The sequence below is a fragment of the Microcebus murinus genome, chromosome X, assembly GCF_040939455.1.
Source record: "Microcebus murinus isolate Inina chromosome X, M.murinus_Inina_mat1.0, whole genome shotgun sequence".
In the NCBI taxonomy this organism is placed as follows: Eukaryota; Metazoa; Chordata; class Mammalia; order Primates; family Cheirogaleidae; genus Microcebus; species Microcebus murinus.
The window spans coordinates 84,902,638-84,915,508 of NC_134136.1; the positions used below are offsets into that span (position 1 = coordinate 84,902,638).

At 38.8% G+C, this 12,871-nt stretch overlaps 1 protein-coding gene across 1 annotated transcript in view; it reads right to left on the bottom strand.

The window, feature by feature from the left end:
• ANOS1 (anosmin 1) overlaps positions 1-12,871 on the bottom strand; it is a 160,294-nt gene that overhangs the window by 64,322 nt on the left and 83,101 nt on the right. Inside the window, exon 3 of the mRNA XM_012782461.3 lies at positions 10,255-10,317. Coding sequence (XP_012637915.2) covers positions 10,255-10,317 — 63 coding nt within the window. The remainder of the gene's footprint in view (positions 1-10,254; positions 10,318-12,871) is intronic.

Below are 12,871 nucleotides of genomic sequence, written 5' to 3' on the forward strand. Positions count from 1 at the left end.
GACAGAATGTGAATTCAATACATTGAGGATTCAATACACACAGACAAGGCAGTGAGAGAACCGGATGAGATGGGAAGGGAGAGGAGAGAGTTACCTATAAAAATATAAAATGTAAGGCAAAACAAAAACATAAAGCTAGAAAATAAACTAGAAATAAAGAGGAATGGAATAGAGAAAAAAAATTGTAAATCAAAGGGCAGGTTATGTTCCAGGGATAATTGAAAAAGGCAAGAAACACCAGAATATAGCTTGTGCCATTGAATGCAAAGGTAAAACTATTAATACAATTTTTTAAGAATCTAGGTAAAAAGGCAAATTGATTATGAGAGAGAAAATATTACTGCCCCCAGATTTCTCTGTGTCAAATTTCATGTGTGAAGCCAATGTAACAATGTCTATATAACTCTAAGAAAGATAAACTTCATGTGTGTGTCTGTACCATGCAATGGCAAAATCTAGCCATTCTATAAATGAACAAAAAACAACAAATGGGCTAGATATCCAGTACTCAAATAAAATAAAGTAATATATATTATGCAAGAAAAAATGCCCAATCCAAGTTGTACTTCAGATATAAGAATAGATAAAATTTCTCATGCACAAACTCAAAAAAACCCACACCATCTATAAATTTATTTTTTAAAAATAAAGATATTAATGAAATTTAGAAAACCAAGAATAACTAAACTGGCTGAAAAGAAGTAGTAATCATTTTACCATCCACATAAATATAAAACTAAAATTAACCAATGTATGAATTATGGTTAAGAAAGAGAATTTGATGTAATAAAACTAAAAATAAAAAATATTAGAAAAATTGGCATTTGGAAGGAGCGATGGGTAAAACCTATGAGTCTGACTTATCTCAAACTCAATGTTTGGACATTAGTAAATAGGTAAGGAATTTTTAAAAAATAACTATTTCAGCTTCATAATTTTTTTCCTAAAATGTGAAGGGGTCTCTGTCTTCTGTTAGATTCAAATAATATTAAACTGTAATTATTTATTTAAAACTCACATGCGTAGTGTTTCCAGATGCCAGTGTTTAATCAGGCATTAGGAGAGCAGTCTCAATCCTTTGTATTAAATCTTTTCTGGATGGTGAACCATGGCTATTTCTAGAAGGTAAATCTAGAGAAATGATTGGGCTTCGCTCTTCTGTGTAGTTTGTTATATTAACTTCTTAATGGATATATATATATATATAGTTTAAAAAACAAAGACATAAAATCAAGCCAAACTTCCCAGTATATCAAGGAAGGCACCTAAATACTAAGTGTGCATGAAATAAGAAAAATAATTCTTAATTCAAATGTTTCTAATTAATGCTTAGAAATGCAGTTACAATTTGCTGGAAATTCAATTATAATTATTAATTTATTAGATGTGATTGCAATTAATTTCATTTCCAGGCAAATTATGGACATTGATCATGAGCAATATAAAATTAGGAGAAAATTAGAAACCTGCCTATTAGGGAAGTCACTTTTCTATGAGCGCACACCCTCTTTTTTCAATTGTAGTAATCTTTACTTATCTCTGTCTTGGCTTCCCTCTTCTTGGCCTGGTTCTTCTGTTCATTTTGAAGGCAAATGTGTTACTTTGTATGGGGACATGTATGAGTCAGCAGCACTTCAGAATCTTGCTGCAAGATCATCAGGCTCATAAATAATCCCAGAAATTCAAAAAATCCTAGAGAATCAGAGGTGGTCAGGACACCTTGATTAAACTATCATTTGGTTCCTTCTTCTCTCTCTTGCATTTTGTTAATGAGAATTACCAAGAATACCAATGAAATGACTAAACCCCACTGAAGCCATTTATATACTGATTCATAAACCCAAGTGGCATTCTAGGTGCTAGGAATCTGATGTGGAACAGATGAAGCTGGGAAAACAGTGCCCCACTAAGCTTCTACTTTATACGTTTACTAACAAACAGGTGAAAACATTGGACCGTTTAATTTGCGTCATAGTAAAGACAGACAAGAAGTTGTGGATGTAAATATGAAGTCCGCAAAGGCTTACACAAGGAAAAGAGTTTTAAGACAAGGCATCGATACTGAGATCAATAGTGAGGAAGATTTAAGCAGGTAAGGCTGATGTGGGAAGCAGAAGAGAACTAGGGAGCAGGTGTGAGAGCAAGCACACTACGGCATCAGTAGGGTAGGCGCTGTATGACTTGGGGGCAAAATCAATTCTGCAAGTCTCAGTTTCTCCAAATACAAAAGGAGGATCAAATATTACCCTAAGCCTTAAATTAAATAAACCTTCCAAAACACTTAGCCCTGATTCTGGTACATAATAAAGGTGCCATTAGTGCTAGCCACTAATATTCATATCAGAATTTCTTTTTTTTATTATTATTCTTTTTTTGAGACAGTCTCACTCTGTTGCCCGGGCTAGAGTACCGTGGTGTCAGCCTAGCTCACAGCAACCTCCAACTCCTGGGCTCAAGGATCCTCCTGCCTCAGCCTCCCTCCAAAGTAGCTGGGACTAGAGGCATGCGCCACCATGCACGGCTAATTTTTTTTTCTATATATATTTTTAGTTGGCCAATTAATTTCTTTCTATTTTTAATAAAGACGGGTCTTGCTCTTGCTCAGGCTGGTTTCAAACTCCTGACCTTGAGTGATCCTTCGGCCTCGGCCTCCCAGAGGGCTAGGATGACAGGCGTGAGCCACCCCACCCGGCCCAGAATTTCTAAACAGAAAGTTTAATATCTTAAATACCAAAGTCTTAACCTATAAATGATTATATACCATCTTAGAAAATGTGCCTAACGATGATGGCTACTTTATTTCCCTGAATAAAGACCAGTAAAAAACTTAAAATCAACATCCTTTTAAATTTTCCTAGTCCATTGTAATGTATCTTAGGCATGAAGAACTAGCTTGGCATAGTGAAGAAAGAAATAATTGAAGATAACTGAAAAAAAAATAATTTCTTTTAAAGACAAATGCACTATAAAGTTGTTGAATATACATGTTTACTCTTTGATTAATATTGTAAAGTTTTGGGTAGGTTTCCATCTCAGAAAATTTTGCACACACTGTCCCATTCTACAAACGCATCACACCCTTCCAAGGTTCAAGAAGAAACATACTTCAGAAAAGAAATATGGTTTTATCTTCTAGGAAATCTTCCTTGAAATCTCTCATTCCTTAGTTTGTACACTCCTATGTGAAAATTAGCCAGAGCAATTGATGCATTAGCCAGAAATGCACAAATGGAAAAGAGAGGTGAGACCCCATCACTCTCTAGAGAAGCGTGCTGGCCACGGCAGGAGACAGACGTTGCAACAACCACACCATGACCTCGGAAGCATTATAACAGACATGCACACATGTCCTAGAGAACCATGGGTAGCACATGTACAAAAGGCAATTGAACCGTGTGCAGCAGTGTGTCCTATGACAGGGACAGAGAGAATAAAGTCATAGCTTTCGCCTCCATTCTGACTGCTTTCCAACAGAGAGACAAAATGTATGTGAACACATCCTAGTGAGTGACTGCCAGATTTCAAGTCTCAACACTCTGGCAGCATTTTGCACAACCAATCGCCTCTTCCTTCTTGAAAAGCTTTCCTCATCTGCCTTTTGTAACTCCACACTCGCCTGATTTCCTCCCACCTGATTGGTCTCTCAGACTCACTTGTTCTTTAGTCCTTGTCTCCTCATCCTTCCTGTGTTGGTGTGACTCAGAGCTTAATCCATGAACCTCTTTCCCTGCCATCACCACAACCAGCTTTATGACTTTAAGTAGTACCATTGATTAAGGATGACATCTGTATTAATATTTCCAGCCTAGAATCCTCCCCAAAATTCCAGACCTGTCTTTCTTTGTCTACGGCACATCTCAAACTGATGGTCCAATTTGCATCTCAGACATAATATGCTCAACGCCAAACTTCTGATCTATTCTTTCTCCCCATCACACCCCCAAAACAACCCGTGCCTGACATATTCTATTAATATTTTCCAGCTTCCTTTCCCTAGCTGTTAAGGACAAAAGCTCTGGTGCCATCATGGATTCTTCTTTCTGCCATTCCTCGTGTCTGACCTGTCCTCAAATTCTGTAAGCTCCACCTTCAAAACGTATGCTGACCATTCCTGAGCACCTCCACCACGACTAGCCTGGACTTCTTTTTAACAAAAGTAGAGTCCATCTTTTAGATTGGACCCTAAATTAATGAATCAAGGAGAGTTCACTAATTGGCTTTTCAAAAGAATAGCGGAGACGGTGTCTGTGATTCCTATGGGGTGGACTCAAAGTCAGCTTGGTTGTCTTGAGGCTTGGGTATATCCCATAACACACACATCCGGGACATATTATATTATTTTCATGTCTACCTGTCATAAGCTTCTTTCATTACCTTTAACTATTTTACAGGTGTATCCAGACAGGTGAAGGCTCTATTTCAATTACTAAAGGGATGCATTGAATGAATACTGTAGATTTTAAGATGTGAAACGGGGCTGTGTAGCAGTGGCGAGATAAAAAATTTTGAGTGCAAGAACTCCCCACACAAGAGAGTGCATCTTAGCCCTTCTACTTTCTGAGCCTCATTTCAGTAGTGTTGAAACATTCCTTTCATGGCTACCTGAAAGTGTAGGGAGCCTCGCCTTTCTTCTTTTCCTTGAGGTGCCATTAATTACCTATGATGTCCAGTAACTAAAGCTTCCTGGTCATTTTAGAGTAAGCCTGTTCCAGCAGGGCTGGTTGGGCCGACACTTTACATTAGGCACAGGTGTGTCCTTTATTTTCCAGTGAGGGAAGTAAAACCTCATCCTCTACTTTGAATGCAGTGATATAAAATAGCTTTAGAAGGGAAATCCTGGAATAAAATATAGTAGAAAAGAAATGTAACTAGAAGTGATACAACTTGGATTTCAGATCCTATACCGCCACTAACTAACCACGTGATCATGGGCAAATAAACCTGTGTTCTCCTTGTACATCAGTTACGTTGTCCGTAAACTCTACCTAATGAAATTCGGATCTAACTCCTTCCAAGAAATGTCATGGAAATCAAGTCCAATAAGCTTGAATAACATTTTGAAAAGCAAAAATCACTAAGAAATGGCTCAGATATTATATACATAGTAGAATGAACACCTCCTTTTTCTTCCTGTTTTCAGGCTGATAAGACTGCATATTTCAGATGCATGTTGATCCAGCACAACTTATATTTTTTCCTTAATTGATTCCTGAAGTAGGTGAGGTTGTAGCTTTCCATGGCCCCAGTGTGTATTTCATACTTCCAATGTTGACATCCCAGTGGGTTTGTACCTGGTGCAGAGATCTCATGAATAAAAAAACATCAGATTCAAAGATGGGTGTTTTCTCCAGCCAGCAGGCAACTCAGAAAATATGATATCTCCAGTGTCATAAAAACTAAGACACCATTGCTTGTAATACATATGATTATTTTGTACACTATTAAGAATGAGAAAAAAATTATTGTCATTTATAATTTAAGATCCCATCAATTGTGAGAAAGGGATGTTTAAACGTAGAAAAATGTACATTTTGTGATCAGTAAGAAAAGGTTTAACATAGTTTTTAAGATTTTTAAAAATAGAAGAATGGTGATAATGGTCAGTTTATAAACTAAACTAGCAAAGCAGGATCTATCTGCCTGTCTAAGTATCTATCATGGCTCACCATATTCTAAGAAAACAATGCATGAAAAATTATCCCATAAATCCAGAGAAGAACTCTTGAAAAATCTGTTTTATGCCTATTCTAACACAAACATTTTATGTCTTCATTTTAAAAATAGCATTATTAACTATGACATAGCAAAAGTTATTTGGTTATCTGTAACAAAGTATGGATAATAAAATGAGAAGCAATAGAAATCGGCAAATGAGAAAGCAAAAGAACCAACTCTAAGGATGCTACTATTAACAAGCCTCCAAAAGTCTCTTCCGTGTAAGAAAATTTACATTGTGATTAAAAATGACCAAAGATAATGCATTATGTTTAGAAATGGGTGCTAGTAATACTGATTTAAAAATGACTCCAAATTGTTCAGTAGATTTTGTGAAATAATTATAAGAGTTCTTTCTCTTAGCATAGGAGTTGGAAAACTTTTTCTGTAAAGGACCAGATTGTAAGTAGCCTTAGCTCTAAGGGCCACCTGATCTGTCACAACTACTCAGCTGTGCTGTCGTAGCACAAAAACAGCTATAGTCAGTGTGTAAACAGACCAGGGTGGCTGTGTTCCAATAAAACTTTATTTACAAAAACAAGAGGCAGGGCAGTTTGCTCCATGGGTCATGGTTTGCCAACTCACTCCTTAGAAGAAAACTAAAGCTCAGACCATCTTGCAAATAAACACATTGGGCCAAATGTGTCTAACAGTCTAGTTGTTTCAGTTGAGGAAGAATGAAATCTAGAATCCCTTTCAGTTCTGAACTTTTACAAAGTGAAAGCTGAGAGTCATGCCAACTTCGGCTTTGTATGCATTTTTAAATAATATGAGGATGGAAAGGTTGGACAGGGTTGTATTAGGCCTGCCTTAAGAAATGACCAGCCTTAAAAATGCTGAAACAGCCTTCAGTGTTTAGAGGGTTTAGCATATTTCAACACAATAGTCACATATTTACTGCAAAATAAAACAGAAGGGAAAACCACACAGAAACCTAAAAACAATCAAAGCAACTAAAATGGTGCATCAAGGCTTGAGTTATTTTACCACTGGCCTGAGGCAGCTCAACAAAGTTTTTCACATTAACTGGCATCAGTTTTGCCAACCTTTGTGCTTCAGTTAACCTTTCCCGCCAGAGTGCATCACAATTCAAACACCTGAGTCCCATTTTAACAAACCAGATTTGGTTCACAGTTATCTAAAAGGATGGCAGTTACAGAATCCAGCTCTTAAACTTGGAATTTCCAGGGAGAAAGTTTTCAAATGACCTTCAGTTACATCTTCCTTCCCTGGGATCAGATGTAAAAAATATCAGCCCAGAGTCACTGATATTTAGGGATAATAAACTTGTAAAACAAACAGCACAGCACACCTTGTTCCTCAAAATTCTGTAAAAACATATTTTAGTTCATACAGATGCATGTTTTGTGTGCAGAATAGAATATACAATAAGTAGGAGAACAATAGTCACTCAACTAGACATTTGGATGTAATTGCATCAATATAGATGATCAATGTAAGAATTCAGAATTAATAGCTGATTCAGAGACACCTGCCAGAGCTGTGACCTACAAGCCAATAACACATAATACATATATGTGTATATATATATATATATATGTATATATATATTCTGTTACTTCATTATAGCTTGACAAGCTCTGTATAGTGTGTTCACATTCATTATCTATTTCAATCACAACACTGAATAAGATAAATAGAATAAATTCCTCCTTTGAAAATGAAGTTAAAGACATGAATTAAGTGACTTGCCTGAATACATGTCATGAGTAAGTCCTGAAGTTAGGATTAGAGTCACGTTCTCCTCATTCCCAGCTGAGATCTCCTTCCATCCAGGAGAAAACAAACCCCACCAAGGGAGGAATTTTTGTCCGATTGGTTTACTGCCATAAGCAAACTGCAGTGCCCTGCACCAAACTGCAGGTCTCGCCGTATATACTCAAAAAGTTTGCGTTGGATAAATGAATGAATAAATCTTTTCTAAAAAGTAAAAGCAGGAGCATCCTTTATAGAATGTAGAAAAAGACACTGGATGGATTCACTCCCCTTGTCTTCACATCAATTTGTTGGTTTTGTTTTATTTCTGCTGCCTTGTCTGTGTCTCAGTGGACCCAAATCCTTACTGTGGATTTGCTTTCCGCAGTAGACACCCTCAGTGACCCCCCCTCCCCCCGGACTCACACGTTGGGGCCATTACCCGCTTTATGTGTGTGCCAGGGAGCGGTGGGAACCTGGGACTTGCTCCTAGCCCGTGGCATTTGGCAAAGGTGAAGGCGTCAGCGCTGGGATCAACCTGGGACACCCAGGACTGTGTCTTAGCAGACTGGGAAGCGAGATTCTCCGGCTGGCCTCGAGGGAGCACATAGCCATGTCGGGAACTACCCACAAAAGGGCCACCTGACAAGGAACTGCAGGTGCCTCTAGGAGCTGAGCGTGGACTGATAGCCAACAACGAGAAAAGAAAACCTCTGTCCTACAACCCCAAGGAAGGGAATCCTGCCAACGAGCAGAATGAGCCTGGAAACAGCTGTGTACCTGGCAGAGCCCCAGGACTAGAACGCAGCCCAGGTGACACATTGAGTACAGCCTTGTGACACCCTGATGCAGGAGCTGCAGTGAGCTGCACCCCAACTCCTGAACGCAGACACTGTGAGCTGGAAAGTTGTGTTGTTTTAAGCTACTAAATATAGGGGTAATTTGTTATGCAGCAGTGGATAGCTAATACAAAGACACATCACACTTAGTACGCATGTTTTCTGGAAAAGTTTGGATTTTGATAAAACAGATGGATAATATGTCAATTCCCTTCAGGGATGGCAAAAAGCACAAGTTATACGACTCTGTACCATTCCCGGCATCTAGAAAAGTGCTGCATGCAAAAAGACATTTGAAGGTTCTTTTTCTGTTTGATCTAACATGAAATCATGACCCTAGCCATGGGTGTCAGTCGCAGAGCAATTGGCTAAATAGCCAGGAGTCCTATGTATTATTTGATGCATTTTAATGTTCACAATGACAAAATGATTCCAAAGCTGACATTGACAGGAATCCTCAGGCCTCCTGAGTGCTTCTAGTGACAGGCATGGTTACGTAAAGGTTTCCAAATAACTTATATTCCACCAGTCACAGAAAGCTGAGCAGGAACTACCAGAGCAAAATAAAACGAAGACAAGGACAATCGTGTATTGATCACTTTAGTAATTGAGAAACACTTTCATTCCACTTTTCTGAAATAACACTGTAACACTATGAGCCCTGGTGATGGACCATGTGGTTTTCACCAGCAGCAGCCCTTGTTTAGCAAGTGGCGTCAGAAGACAAGAGCTTTAGACCCAGCCTTTCCACCTGGAGCGCTGGCCCCTGGGTGAGCTGCTCACCTGACCAGCTTCAACTTCCCGTCCTCGTGGCCAAGAGTCCACACAACTCTTGGGGGCTCACTGTCTGCCTTGCTTAACTCTAGGGTAATCAAGAAGGCCAGATAAGATTGCAAAGAGATTTCATGCATACTATATACTGATGAAGCCATTATCCCAATTCCACAGCCATCCTCTCAGGATAGGGTCTGGGTACCTTCCAGAGTGAAACCTAGGCAACAGGATCACAGCAGCAGCAGTGGATGGAGACTAGATCACCATGCTTCTCTGGATCCTCTGGTACAGCCCCCTGTTGGCCCCCAGTTCTGTTCAAAGACACCCCCTAACATCATTTTATTCTTCTGGCTCCTCCCCAGGCCCTCCCCTGGGCTTCCCTGAGCACTGTGGTGCCCTCCTGTAGCTTGTCCTCTACGGGCCCTCATGGACTTTCAGATTCTCTTGGCTTCTTGAGGCCACTGTCTTTGGAACCAGGCAGCCTGCGGAGCCCTGCATCTTTCTGGCTACACCTTAGCAGAACCAAACCTCTGTCCCTCGTCTACCCAGTGGGACACAGGGCAGCAAAGCCTCTCTCCCGCCTTTCACACTCTCAGTGACATCAGACAGGGTTCCTCCTGGATGGTACATTCTCCTAATAAGGACAATCCATGGATAGATGATAGATAGGTACGTAGGTAGATAATACAACCGATAGCATAGGTGGAGCAGGACACCTCCCTCCCATGCCGTTAAAACTGGGCCAGCATTCTGCCCAGGTCATGGGGAGGAGCCCCGAGGGAAAACAGTAAGATGAAAATGTCTAAGAAAGCCTGATTGCAATCATACGGGCCACCTCTCCCAAACGGCTTGAACATTTCAATGACATGTGCTGAACTGCTCCTAGAATCGCCATGATGTGAGGTGGGAAGGCTGGGACAGTTTGTACCTTTAGAAAGCTTCTATTCTAGTCTTCCATCTATACATAGTAACTTTTTTTTTTCTGTCTGGTTAACCAATAACGTAAGTAGTGGGTAGCTAGGTTTTAGGAAGGCTTAAGAATTTGTTTTGTTTTTTTTTTTCCTTTTTTACATGAATTGGCATACGCATACACGCACACCCCTGGAGTAAGCTGATGGCCAGGGTGCAGGAAATGCCTGTCCCTACCCACCACCCCACTTATGCACAGTCTGGTTTGGCCGAGCGGGGACAGCACCTCCGCCACCCTTACCTCACAGAAGCTCTGGCACTGCTGCTTCGTCAGGTCCCCCGAGTCCTTGCACGGCTCCAAGCACTGGAAGACGGGAACAGTAAATGTAAGTAAAACATGGCTAAGAAGCAGAGCCAAGAGGAAAACAAAAAGAATTCACCTGCGGTGGTTGATTTTCAGTGCACGTTTTGCCTAATTTGTTTAGGAAATCCAGCTACTTAGCTGATCATTTTAACTGGATGTAATATAAGTGATTTCACCATAAGACAGAAAAATTTGGGTAAGAAGCTATTTTTTATGCAATAAGAAATAATTTTAAAGGTTGTTTGTTCAGATGAAATATTTTTCTCATAATATGTAATATTGACTTGCTTTTAGATGGCAACGTAGGGCTATTTTTTGTGCCCTCTTCTACAAGTGATTAAGTGAAAATGCATTGTATTAAATGTGCACATATATTATTGTTATTTGTGTTTTACCTTAATGAGTCCCACAGCATTAACATTCATCCAATTTAATCACCCCATTAAAATATATTGAATAAATCTAAACACTAGATTCTGACATGAGAATTTCATAATAGAAAATTAAGTTCACGTAAACACACATACACCCCTAGCTTATTACCTTGTATATTCTGACAAATCAAAGACACTAGCCAGTCTGTATTGTTCAGAAACAATTATAATATTAAATAACATTGTTGAATAAATAAATTATATACATATACAACATATAGTTTATTACCATGCATACTATATCTAAGGTATATATAGTATGTGTATATATATGGTATGTGCATGTGTGTGTACGATAGTACCATCCCTCATGGTTGAAGAAAATGTCATGTTGATATGCATGGATATTTGATTCCATGCATTAATGTTACTTTAATGGAAGTTTTAATTAGTAAACATTAATAGTCATGTATAGTCGAATGTAAGTCATTTAAATATAGGCATAGCCCTGGCTTTCATGAGCGCATGATTATTTTATCTATATTATTTTTTCTCAGTTGAATTTCAAGCATATATAATATAGAATTCAAAACATATGCTATACCGTTACTATTTCTCCACTCTATTTCCTAGTAACCTCCTCTCTGTTTTAAAATACAGATATAGTTGGAAGATACACTGGAACACTCTATGATGGAACTTAATTTTCAAATATTAATTGTCAATTTTTAATCAAAGATATATGTGAAAACAATGTCCCCTGTATCAACTGCCAATCCTTTCCAGCATACTGCTCAAAGTATGATCAATGACAAATATTATGGCCCCTCCTTCCTTGGAGTTTATTAGAAACGCAAACTCATGGACCTCTCTCTCAACCTACCGAATTGGATTCTCTGGGAACAGGACTGAGAATCCCTTCTCATAAGTTCTACTAGACATTCTGGTGCTTGCTAAACTTTAAAAAGAACCGAGATCAAATCTGTAATGTCTCTCTCTTGCTTCGTATAAGTTTCGTTAGGAACAAATATTTTTATGACAATATTGTAGATACTATGTTCAGCAATGTTGCATGTGAACAATTCATTTCTAATCACTTTAATTAAAAAAATAGACTTGAGCTCTTTAATAATTCTTTCCTAAGACTTGTATGAGCTTGTCCCAAGTTTTAGTGTTATCTCTTCCAAGCAAACCAGAAACAAATGTACAATCTTTCACCAACAGAACAATTTTAAAAGAATGCCATTTTTCTAATATCAATGAAACATTGTTTAAAAATGTGTCTACCTTGCCATATTTGATCTGTTCCTTAAAGAGTTAGTTTTGTTTCCAAAGGCTATATTATTGCTTTATCCCCAGATTTCTCTCTCTTTTTGGGGGGGCGGGGGGCAGACATTGACTCCTAGGCAAAACAGTTTACCAGTTATTTAATATGTATGCTTAGACTTAATTCTTCCTCAAGACCATTTGAAATTAATGAATGGCACTCTTCAAAATACCTTGAGATTTTTTTCAGTCCAAGAAGTGTCCTACGAGTTAGCAGGACCACTCCCCAAGATCTGGGGATTGTTCACAGACACAGGTTCAGCTACTTGCAAGGTAAGCCTCTGTCATTGCAGGCAAGAAACATTCAACAAGCATTTGTTCCATAAAGAAACTGTTAAATTCTATGTGGCTAACTATGTCTCAAAATATTGTGATTATGCAATTCTTACTCTCTGTCATTACTAAAATGTAAGTTATAAAAATATGCTGCTATGGCCGGGCGCAGTGGCTCATGCCTATAATCCTAGCACTCTAGGAGGCCGAGGCAGGTGGATCGCTCAAGGTTAGGAGTTCCAAACCAGCCTGAGCAAGGGCGAGACCGCGTCTCTACCAAAAATAGAAAGAAATTAATTGGCCAACTAAAAATATATAGAAAAACAAGCCAGGCATGGTGGCACATGCCTGTAGTCCCAGCTACTTGGGTGGAGGCTGAGGCATGAGGATCCCTTGAGCCCAGGAGTTTGAGGTTGCTGTGAGCCAGGCTGACGCCACAGCACTCTAGCTCAGGCAACAGAGTGAGACTCTGTCTCAAAATATATATATATATATATATATATATATATATATATATATATATATATATATATGCTGCTACATGTGTACCTAATTGCATTTTCACAACTGTAGGTATCACT